This window comes from Colossoma macropomum, unplaced genomic scaffold (genome assembly GCF_904425465.1).
Source record: "Colossoma macropomum unplaced genomic scaffold, Colossoma_macropomum, whole genome shotgun sequence".
NCBI lineage: Eukaryota > Metazoa > Chordata > Actinopteri > Characiformes > Serrasalmidae > Colossoma > Colossoma macropomum.
The window spans coordinates 977,002-989,097 of NW_023495014.1; the positions used below are offsets into that span (position 1 = coordinate 977,002).

General features: G+C 40.6%; 1 protein-coding gene across 1 annotated transcript in view; it reads left to right on the forward strand.

Annotated features, from left to right (window-relative positions):
• The first annotated feature begins 2,328 nt into the window (after positions 1-2,328).
• The window catches only part of tmem163b (transmembrane protein 163b), a 77,874-nt gene continuing 68,106 nt past the window's right edge, over positions 2,329-12,096 (forward strand). The window contains exons 1-2 of the mRNA XM_036561097.1: positions 2,329-2,614; positions 4,285-4,404. Coding sequence (XP_036416990.1) covers positions 2,461-2,614; positions 4,285-4,404 — 274 coding nt within the window. The 5' untranslated portion in view covers positions 2,329-2,460. The remainder of the gene's footprint in view (positions 2,615-4,284; positions 4,405-12,096) is intronic.

The following is a 12,096-nucleotide window of genomic DNA, read 5'->3' on the forward strand; positions in this document are numbered from 1 at the left end:
TCGCAGTGGTGGTGATAGGAACCAAATGTCTGAGGAGTTTAACGCCTCTAAAAGCTCCTCTCCCAGAAAAATATTACATTAAGTGGTTAGATATATGCTGCCTAATGCTGTCACATTGTCTTATGATGGTTTTGTGAAAATGTTTTGGCTTTCAGTCCTTTTATTTTCATCAATTCATGGCGGAGAGGTACATGCAGGGTGTTGTGAGGCAAAATAATCCCAAAAGAACACTAATTTTTTTTAGATTTATGATTATTTAACCATAATTAACACTACATATAAAAACCTACAATGTATGTGTTGGTTTTGGAAAATAAATAAAATGGATATATTTGTGTTGTAGACATCATAAACCCTGGTTCCTATCACCACCACTGTAAAGAAATCTGAGTCCGTTTGTTTCTCTACAATAAATCGTGTCACGTCAAATCACTCTGAAATTGTGCAATATTGGTGGAATTCCGCTTTAATTAAGCATACATTCTGGAAAACGCGAGGACTTCCTCTTTAAGGGAAAATGTCACTGAAGTGTATGTTTTACTGATTGTCGGTGAAAAATACTCACAGTCGACACAGGTTTATCCAGGATTGGGCTTTCATGTCCGGTCAAAAGGGCTCTAGCTAAATTCATCACTGAGGGCCTAAATTTGATTAATTTGGAACTCTGGAAGTTAATTCCAAACTTGTGATTCCATCCTGTAGCTACACAGCCGGTGCTACAGATCACTCCGCGCTCATTAGGCAGTTTGCCTGAGGATCACCGAGCATACAGTATGTGGGGAAAGGCCCAGCTAGCCTAACCAACCCAGTCGCCTCTCAGCAGCCTCCAAGCGGGCTCTCAGAGAGAGTTACAGCCCGGGCTAAAGGTGGTATCAACACATTTTTTTCCTCTTTTCTCTTTTTAATTAGAGTCTTCTCGCCATCTTCTCCAGGTCTCGTTAGCGCCTGTGTGTGCGCGCGCTTGGTTTTGCGCGTGTTAGTGAGGGAGGCGCGAGCCACAGACCGCAGCGCGTGTGGTTTCCGAATGAAGCTTTCTTTTGAACCGATTCACAATCAAACTGAATCGAACTTCCCAGTGGCATCAGCGCATTGTTTACGTCTTCGCGAGGGGCTGAAGACTTGCAGTGAAATTCGAAAAAAGGTCCTTCACAGGTTAAGATCACGTCGTGACATCAAACACTACATTGTACCACAGGCGGTTAAGAAAAACCCATTGAATTAGTTTATCATTTCTCTCTGTACACGGTTGCAGACTTTATCTTTACTGTATTAAGTAGAAGTAGTGGACACCAGACTCATTGACTGAATCCAGTATATCTGTATAGAATGGGGAAGATAAAGTTAACTTTAATTACTGTTGTGCCCCGCTCCAAATTCGGAGTGAAAATGAACGAATCAGATGTTTGATTCATTGAATCAAATGTTGTTATGGACGGCAGGGATTTAAATACATTCGCCTTGACTAACCGTCGTAAAAGATAAAGAGGATGGCCAGCAACAAGATGGATGCGTATCAAACAAATCACGAACATTAGGAAGCCTAATATCCAAAACAGACGACAGGACATAGAGAAACATCTATATGGTAGCCAGGAATCGGCATCGAATTGACGGCACTTAAAGGGGATGGGTTAAATGAGTTTGATGTGAACCAGGGGTCACCATGTCTAGAACACAAATAAAGCCAGTGAACCCACACGCTGCCTGCCTTCGGAGGTTTTATATGTGATGCAGATGATGGTAAAATAGTGATAAATCTGAAAAAGTAAGTTTTCTTTGGGGACTATTTTGCCTTACAACACCCTGCATGTACCCCTCCGACATGCCATGGATGGATTAAAATACTTTTTAAATTTTAAGCCAAAACTTCAGCACAAAATTGATAAAACAGTGTGTCAGACATCAAGCAACATATATCTAATTATGTCATATAATAACTTTCTGTGAGGGAGCTTTTTGAGGCATCAAACTCCTCAGACGTCTGGTTCCTATCACTACCATTGTGCACAGTTCTGACTAGTTAATTTTCTAGAACGGATATTTCAAACCTAACCCACAGTGAATGACTTTAAACATCTCAACCATTTAATTATGTAGAATTTTTTGAAAATTCGGTGGAGTTCTCCTGTAATAATAACCGTTGTATATGGGGTATGAGGCTGTTGACGACCAATCATTTTGGATATCTGTATCTGAACTGATGCTCTATGTGGAGGTGATGAGAATAAGGTTGACTTGCGAGTCAATGAATCATTGAATGGGACGACTCATTTACCGGGCAGCTGGAAAGAATCGGTTCACTAAAACCGAATCAAACTTCCCTTCGCTATAGTTCCACTCAGTTCGCCCAGGCAGGGCTGCTCGCTCCTTCGGTCTCTCGCTCCCTCCCTCTTTCCCTCCTTCCCTCCGTCGTTCCCCTCGAAATTTCTTCGCATGCTGGTCGCTTGAAACCTGCCGACGATGACGGACTCGAGTTCGGCTCCGGACGCCACCGGCACCCCGGACCCAGCCGTGGTGGACCCGGCTGCTCAGAACGGACAGCCGGACAGGGGGAGTGCCCCAGAGAGTTTCAGCGTGGAGCAGGAGATGAAGATAAGCGAGGTGGAGGATAAAGGTATGAGATGGAAACAACCTGAAGGTTTCGGAGGCACTTAGACATACCATTTTAACTGACGGCTGTCTGTTTTGTTTACTTATATCTGTCCCAGTCATAACCTGGATCACTACTAATGTTGAATGAGCTGTAAACAAAACTAGTCTTACGTTTTAAATGATATATTGAGCAGCGCAAGTTGCCTCAAACCGTTACTGACAGCCAGTATCTTACATTATACACCACTTCATTAAGTACACCTCCTTGTTTCTACACTCATTGTCCATTTTATCAGCTCCACTTCCATATAGGAGCACTTTGTAGACTGTAGTCCATCTGTTTCTCTTTGCTAGCCCCCTTTCACTCTGTTCTTCAATGGTCAGGACCCCCACAGAATCACCAAGGAGCAGGTATTATTTGGGTGGTGGATCATTCTCAGCACTGCAGTGACTCTGACATGATGGTCAATCCACTCACTGTCCACTCTATTAGACACTCTTGCCTTGTTGGGCCACCTTGTAGATGTAAAATCAGATATGATAGCTCATCTGTTGCTGCACAGTTTGTGTTGGTCATCCTCTAGTCCTTTATCAGTGGCCACAGGGTGCTGCCCACAGGATGCTGTTGTCTGGATATTTTTGGTTGGTGGACTATTCTCAGTCCAGCAGTGACACTGAGGTGTTTAAAAACTCCAGCAGCACTGCTGTCTGATCCACTCAGACCAGCGCAACACACACTAACACACCACCACCACGTCAGTGTTACTGCAGTGCTGAGAATGATCCACCACCCATATAGTACCTGCTCTGTGAGGGTCCTGTGGGGGTTATGACCATTGAAGAACAGGGTTAAAGGGGAAAACAGATGTACTACAGTCTGTAATTGTAGAACTAAAAAGTGCACCTTTATGGTAAGTGGAGCTGAAAAATGGACTGAGAGTGTAGAAACAAGGAGGTGGTGTTAACGAAGTGGCAATTTGGTGTATGTCCTAACGCCTGTAGACAGCTTTTATTTAGTAAATTCAGGTACTTTAATGTGTCCCCATTGCTGACTGGCTTTCAAGTGCACACACACAGCTTGTATATTTGCTATAGAAGAGCATTGCCAATAGAATGGGACACTCTTGATGCTCATGAGTTGTGCCCAGTGCAAAGAGTTGGCTAGAGGGGTATAAAGCCCCCAGCGTTTGGCTGTGGAGCAATAGAACTGCATTCTCTGGAGTGATGGAGCTCTATCCACTGCCTTTGGGATGAGTTGGAGTGACATCTGTGATCTAGAACTAATCATCCAAGATCAGTACCTGAACTCACTAAAGTTCTTGTGGTTGAATGCAATCAGATCCTCACAGCAACGTTCCAACAATCAGTGTAAAGCCTCCCTAGAGGAGTAGAGGCTGTTACTGCAGCAAAGGGGGGAGGGGGCTCCCAAACTTTGACGTGTAGTATATCATCAGATATGAAACTAAAGATGAATAACATCTCTAAGTGTTTACGAAATGTCTGGCTTTTTACAAATACAGTATAGGATTATACTGTTTCTTTTCTGTGGGATTAGATCTACTTGGGTTTAAGGTTAGGGTTAAAAGAGGACTAACTCTTCCAGAAATTCCTTGAAGTTCCTTATTCTTGTACTTACATATTCATGATGGTCCTGTTTGATTGAGTGAGATATTGATTTGGTTTGATTGACAGACCTCCTGGAGAGCAGCCTGCGTCTGAAACCCCACGAGGCACAGAGTTACCGTAAGAAGGCCCTGTGGGTGTCATGGGTGTCCATCGTGGTGACGCTGATCCTGGCCATAGCCGCGTTCAGTGAGTAACCTCTCCATCACTCTTCGTCACCACTCGTCATCCTCACACCTGCAAAGCAACAGTCTGCTCTCTGGATGTGTCGAATCTGGCTGAAAGTGTTTGGGTGATTAACATGAAAAATCAGATGTCAACTTTCCTAGACTGTCTGCACAGTAAACTCTTATTCTTTTGTTTTTCAGCTTTCAGACAGTGTGCAGAATAGGCTGTAGCATTAAGCAGATACTGAGCTTTGAGCTATATTCCTTGCTATGAAAGTACGTATAGCTCTCCTCTAAGTTATTTCATGCTAATCTCTGGTTGGCTGATATGGCAAAAATATAACATAAAGTCATTGTCATACTATGTCACATGTGTATTTATCTATTTATGTACCAGCTTTTAATTTAATGGTTACAACAACGAACAATGTAAGAAAGAACAGGAGGAAAAATAAAACAACTATATAAAAATAAATAAAATAAGATAATGCCATAATAAACTGACATCCAATCAGCTACTTGTTACTATGTAGATTATGTAGTTACTATACACTGGATGTTGTTGCTGTCAGGCAGTGTATCTGAATCTAAATTGGTCTTTTTTTTATTATATCTGCAATTGTTTGGAGTTTTAGGTGTTTTGGAAATACCCACAGTATACTCAAAAGCATTTTGTGATGTAATTAATCACATTAATGTGAATATTGTTGATATAATTTTTGATATAAAGCCCACTGACATTTGGGAACAAAAATGACGTCTGTAATTTTAATTCATTTTGATTTCATAGAAGGATTATGTTTCTTTATTTAAAGTATTGTAGTCATAGTTGTCTTATTTTAGTGTTAAGTTTGGTTGAAAACAAATTGGCCTGAGAAGTTTTAACCACCATAATTAAGTAGACAGTGAAATCAACCAGTCACATTTTGATGTACAATCAGTGGGACCAATTTTGAAAGAGATCATGATCCTCCAGGCCTTCAAGAAGGTCTAGATACACTATAGGGACAAAAGTATTAGGACACCCATCCTCATTATTGAGTAAAGTACGCTGCCACTGGACTCTGGAGCAGTGGAAACGTATTCTGTGGAGTGAGGAATCACGTTCTCTATCTGGCAGTCTGATGGACGAGTCTGGGTTTGGTGAATGTCAGGAGAACATCACCTGCCTGACTGCATTGTTCCAACTGTAAAGTTTGGTGGAGGAGGGATAATGCTATGGGGTTGTTTTTCAGTGGTTGGCCTAGGACCCTTAGTTCCAGTGAACGGAAATCTTAATGCTTCAGCAGACCAAGACATTTTGGACCATTGTATGCTTCCAACTTTGTGGGAACAGTTTGGGGAAGACCCTTTTCTGTTCCAGCATGACTGAGCCCCAGTGCACAAAGCAAGGTTCATAAAGGCATGGCTGGGTGGGTTTGGTGTGGAAGAACCTGACTGGCTCACACAGAGCTCTGACATCAACCCCACTGAGGATTGCGAGCCAACATTAAATGGACAGTCTTTTCAGTTCTGAGCCAAAAAGTGTTAAAATGCTCTTTATTGACTGTAATTTAGTGATTTTTAATTGACATTTTTTTAAATTAGTGTCAGATAGAACCAAAGAAGAACAATAACTGTTGGTTCTCATTTAGCCTTTAGCCCATTTTGATGAGCCTTCAAGGACTCAGCAGAGAAAGAAGACAGAAAAATCTCATGATAAAGTTGCTGTAATCTAAGTGCCCGCCAGCTAGGGAGGGGAATTTGTGCCAAATTGATAAGCAGTCAGTACAGTGGAAAAACCTGAAATGTAATGTACACATGACATTACTTACCCAGTGTGACATGAAGACCAATGGAAAACAAACCCTCTATTACGTTGTTTTCACATCACTCAACCTCTTGCTGAAAAACAGCACATGAGGATTTGCATTTTAGAAACAAAATGCTGAATTAATGTCAGAATTGAATACAATCCACCTTGGAATATAATAAAGGCTCAGTTACATTGCTTTCCACCGTGCAGCACTTTAAACAGATCTTCTTCATTGAAATGCAGTCATAACAGTGAAAACAGTGAAATGCAGTGCACACAGCATTACTTTTCCAAAGGTGACATGCAGAATACATGCCAAAATGGAAAGCAAAACCTCTATTACATTGTTTTCATATCTCTTGACCTCTTGTTTGTACTTCAAATGTATTTACTTCATTGAATTGCAGCCAAAACGCTGAAATGCAATGCACACATGAGACTGCATTTAAAGAGTAACTTGCAGAAAATGTGTCAAAATGAGAAGTTAAAGATACATTACATTGATATAACATTGTTTTAAGTGCTGCACAGTGGAAAGCAGTTTGAACATTTCAGGGTGGACTGTATTAAATTAAATCAATTGTATTAAATCCTCTATCATTGTTTTGAAGAAGTCAGGTGTCGCTAAAACAATGTAATAGAGGGTTTGGTTTTCATTTTGGCATGTATTCTGCATATCACAGTGGAAAAGTAATGTGTGCATTGCAATTCACGTTTTTCCACTATAGCGATTGCTTTCCAGTCTGGCATGAATTCCTCTCCATAGCAAGCATTCTGAATTGAGTTTATGTAAAAGAAAGACTGTATAAAAGAAGCTAAGAGGACTAAATGTACTGGCCTTCAAAACATAGAAAAGAGCTATTTTTCTAAAGAGACAGTTTTTTCTTCTCCAGCACTGCGACAGATGTCTTTGAAGGCTTCACACCCATATGTTATCCAACATTGTTCGATGTTTTATTTGACAGTAAGGCCTGAAATCAGTCTTTTGGTTTTCAGGTATGGGTTGCCTTTTAGCTGTTAGACCCGGCTTGCCTTTTTGAGTACTTTTCTTCTCTTTAAGTAAAAGTCTTAAAAGATGAGTTAAATGACACAATATTGATGTGTGTAATAATATTCTTTACGTTTTTTCAAAGGCTGCTCTATTTTGTACTTCTGTTGGCTCTCTGGTTTAAAGTCAGTATTCCGTTTCTTGGACTGCCTGGCTGCAAATGGCTGAGGAGAAATTCTGTTTTGCCTAGGTTGTTCTTGAAAAGCCAATGAACTCCACTCTCTTAACCTTTAATGACATCACCCGAGTGAAGCATGAGATTATTTGCCAAAACGTTACAGTTAACAGTGTGCAAAAAGCACTTAGTGGGAAATATACAAGGTTTATCTTTGTTTTTTTGTGGAAAAGTTTCTGTTGTATTTTGGTGTTTCCTGGCTCTGAGGCCAAGGAGTGTGACAGAGCTCGAGCCGCTGTATGGTGGGCTCCACAAGCGTGTTTGCGAGTTGATTTTCTTTCTGAGAGGGAGAGAGAGATTGTTGTTACCTTGAGCCGCATCCCGTTGGGAGCCCTTGTGACTCATCCATCTCTCTCTCTCTCTCTCTCTCTCTCAAGTCAGGCTGGGGCTCAGAGAATTCTGTTGCCAAGCTGTAAAAACTCCATCCTGTAGCAACGCAAATGAAGGAGTGACGGTTGACACTCTAGACTGTTGTTTCCTTTTTTAATCCAGCCCCTAAAATGCATTTGATATTAAACCCACACCTTTTCAAGCTCGAATCAGGTTTGATTGTGTAAACGATGCAACAATAAATACAATTCTCAGTTTCTTTCATCTGCTCAAATTGGGCTCAATGAGTCAAGACATGTTTAGTGACCGAAGTTTGCTTCTTTTTGGTTTTCACTGGAGCTTCGAGGCTAAAGAAGGCTAAAGGAAGTGTATATACCTCCAACTGGCATTATGCAAACTGAATGGCTAAATCAGGGGTGGGGAACTTCAGTCCTGGAGGGCCGGACTGCTGCACAGTTTGATGATTATCCTGCTCAAACACAGCTTGTTAGCTACATTATCTCCACCGCAATACTAAAGCAGCAACTATGGATATGAAATGTCTATTACATTTGGGGTAAGGGGAAAACTGTGTAGGCTTTTTTTGCTGAGCAAGAAGCTGCTTGCACACTCTGTGGCTGCTTTTGCAGGCATGGGGAGGCATTCTTAATTTATGCCTGAGCAAACCAAGAGACCAATTTGAGCACAGCTGTCAGGAATTCTTTAGCAGAAGGATCTCAAACTGCGGTCCTCGGGGGCCGGAGTCCAGCACAGTTTGGTGTTTCTCCCTGCCCTAACAAACCTGCTTCAACTCATTAGCTTATTAGCAAGCCCTTCAAGAGTTAAAGCAGGTGTGCCAGAACACAAAGAGAGCACCGAACAGCAGGTGCAGAGCTTACGAGAAGCTTGCTTTAGCAGTTTCTGAGGGAGGACCAGCGTCCAAACGTAAAGGCCTCTGTAAAGAGGAGAGTGTTTTACTGTGCAGACTCAGCATAAGAGGCCACAGCATTACCAAGCATGAATTAGACATTATGGCTCTCTTCTGCAGAGCCGTTAGACTCTTAAAAGGAACTGCTCCATACACTGTACACCCATTTTGAAGTTCTAATGTTTTGCCCTGTAGGGGAACCCTTGGTGGAGTAATGTAGACCCGCGAGTTCTAAAAGTAACCATTAATGAATGGATTTACCCTTGGCTGCCACAACCACGAGGACACTGAGGTCCAGACCTCTGTAGTTTTGGAAGGGTTTTATGAGATTCATTATGTGCATTTACATGCACTCAATAATCCGATCATAATCGAGAAATGTGATGAAGAAATCTGATAAAGAGAGTTGGATTCTAGCTCAATAATCAGATTTCTCAGTGCATGTGAACTCTTACTCTGATTTGCATTTTCAACCGTTTAGTGATTTTCTTGTAGCCATTTTCTTATTTGTCTAGCCCGGCGACCTTTTGTTGCACATTTTTGCTGTATTCCCTTTTCTTTCTCATAGTGATGGATGACGGAGGAAATTTGAAAATCTGTTTGTCACCTCATATTTATACTCCAGTGAAACATTGTCATGGCTGACCATTTAAGCACTCCTAATCATTCATCACTTTAAAATATAAAATATGAATGGAGTATGCTTTAGTTAGATTTTACTAAGAATTTCAAGGGATGCCCACAATTGTAGCACACATAGATCTAAGGAAAAATATTCATCACAAGATTACAAAAATTTTACAAGAAGATTTAGTTTTTTTCAAATAAAGGTTAGATTTTTGTTAATATTTTGAATTAAAGATCAAAAGAAAATGTAAGTTTACTGCGGCGCCCATATTTGTGGAGGGCACTGTGTAATTGCAATGATATATGGTACCATTATGTTCCCTATCTTATGGTACAGAAGATGAGGCTATGACATCAGTGATGCAAAGGGGTACTTTGTAATCAAACATGGAAGTTGAGAAGGTTTTTAAAGTATTGGTAATACCCACAATGAAAAACAAAGTGTGACATATTGTGATGTAAAATTATCGCAATAACGATAATTATTGTCATATTGCCCAGCTGTAGTTACAGTAACCTTCTGGTGGGCCGACTTGGGCCTGGGGGCCACCCTTCAGGCAGCTAGCTCTTCTCTGTATTCCATTTTGCTCTATATTTAGGCTAAGACACATACACAAACATACACACACACAAATACTCCCATATCACAGTGCTAATGCTATGAGGCCCACCACATGTAACTTCCTTCCTGCATTATCACTTCCGTCTTTACACACAAACGTTCTCCTGCTCTACCTAATGGTAGTCATGAGTCTCACTGTACCTGACTTTCTTTGTAGACACTAATTTTTCATACACACAGCACAGGTGATGAGCACACAGATACTGGTTAAAGATATAAGTGAACAGTGAAACAGAAATACCTGGAATAGTCCCTACACACACACACACAATCTCATTGTGCATCAGTATGTTGATGTGCATCCTGTTAGGCGCTTGGCTTTCAGCCAGAACTAATACACACCACGGCCCTTTCATCACCTGTTTGCAGTGGTATAATGGTATGCTGTGCTGAGTTAAGTATGGTGCTGTCGTCAGAGGTTCCTTTGCAGATACACTGGCACTGATCACAATCCAATTAAAAATCAACATATCCGTCCATCTGTGGCCATTATATGAGTTTGCATGAGCCAAGTGACGCATTCTTAAACAGATCTGTCCATGGTGGACCTTGTACAGTTTTATGTACCACATTTTCCATTCTGCTATATTACTCACATGTAGGAATGCTAGTTTTAATGATATATTGTGTTAGAAGTGGGAAATATGATGCTGTTTTATTTGAAACCAAAATTAACTTCATAGAATTGTACCTTTAGAAAATCTGCATAATTTAGTTGATGAGGTGTAAACAAAGTCATTCAGAGTGGTTTCATGTGAAATTCTGCATTGCAAAGAAACTTGCACACTAGGACGACTTTGTAATAGTGGTGATAAGAACCAAGAGATGTAGTTTCTGTCACCACATATGTCTTGTATTATTTTGGATTTACTGTCCAAAAAGCCCATTGAATCATTGAATCTTTTTTATATATGATGTCGATGATAGTGAAATGGTGATAAATGTGAAAAAATACGTCTATTTTATGTGCTATTTTGCTTTACAATGCCCCATGTACCTCTCCGCCATGAATGTTTTTTTAAAAACATGTTTTAGGCCAAGACTTTGTCTCAAAACTGTCATAAAACAGTGGCTCAGGCATCAGACAGCTTTTGGTTAGCTTGCTTTTAGAGACATTAAATTCAAAGGTTCCTGTCCACTGTGAACAATTTTCGGCAAGTTTCTCTAGAATGGAGAATTTCACATCAAACCACTCTGAATGACTTTGTTTACGTGTGAACAAGTTAATAGTGTAGATTTTGAAAAATCTGTGGGGTTCCCCCTTTTAATTCTTATGACTGTGTACGATTGCCAACTTTTTAAAGTCATGCTGGAAGTAAATGGGCTGCCACAGTCTCCCTGCAAAACGTGCCACTACAACGCATGTTTACATAGCTATAATCTGATTATGAACAGTAGTAACACTGATCATAATTTCATATTTATTTAAGTTTTTAAACTTCATTTTAAACATTTACAGTATATTTTAACGAGGGCTCAGAAACAGCATACAAAAACAAATGTATTAACTAAACCATTAGAACGATATGTAAACCTGGTTAAATGAGTTCTTTTTACATATGTAGGTCTAATATAATCAAATCATAAGTTTGGAAAGCTGTTAGAGCCCATTGTTTGTATTGATAAGGGCATAAATCTAAAAATAGGGATCTTCAAACTGTACCTTAAATTCAGTGACTAGTGTAAAGAACTCATTAGTAGGGGTATCCGCATACTCTTGGCCATCTAGAGTAGAGTTACAAAGCAGGTGGATCGCTAAAAATGGCCAGTGCAAGTACAAGGTAGGCGTTTCTGATAGAGTGGACAGTGAGTGTACTTCAAGGCTGTTTTCTGATCATTCCATTTGCATGCTGGGAGGGCACTTGACCAGCTCAGTCAATAGCATGAAGTGCACTCGAAGTGTACAATTACAGAGACTGGAAAATGGCTTGAGAGAGCGAGCTATGATCTGATCAGCTCTTCAGTTCTTGCATCGTGTAATCAGATTATTATACTGATCCTGGATCATTACTCTCGAGAAATGTGACACATACAAAGACCTACGCTCGCGTTCAACCACCGAGAGACCTCCGGTGCTCATATTTTCTGATTTAACTTGTCATTTTGCCAGGTGGGAATATGATTCGTGCTCATTTGGGGCTGTTTGCTGTTATTTTCTGTATTGCTGTATGTCTGCGGGACCTGTCAACTCTGTTGTTGTGAGCTTTGGC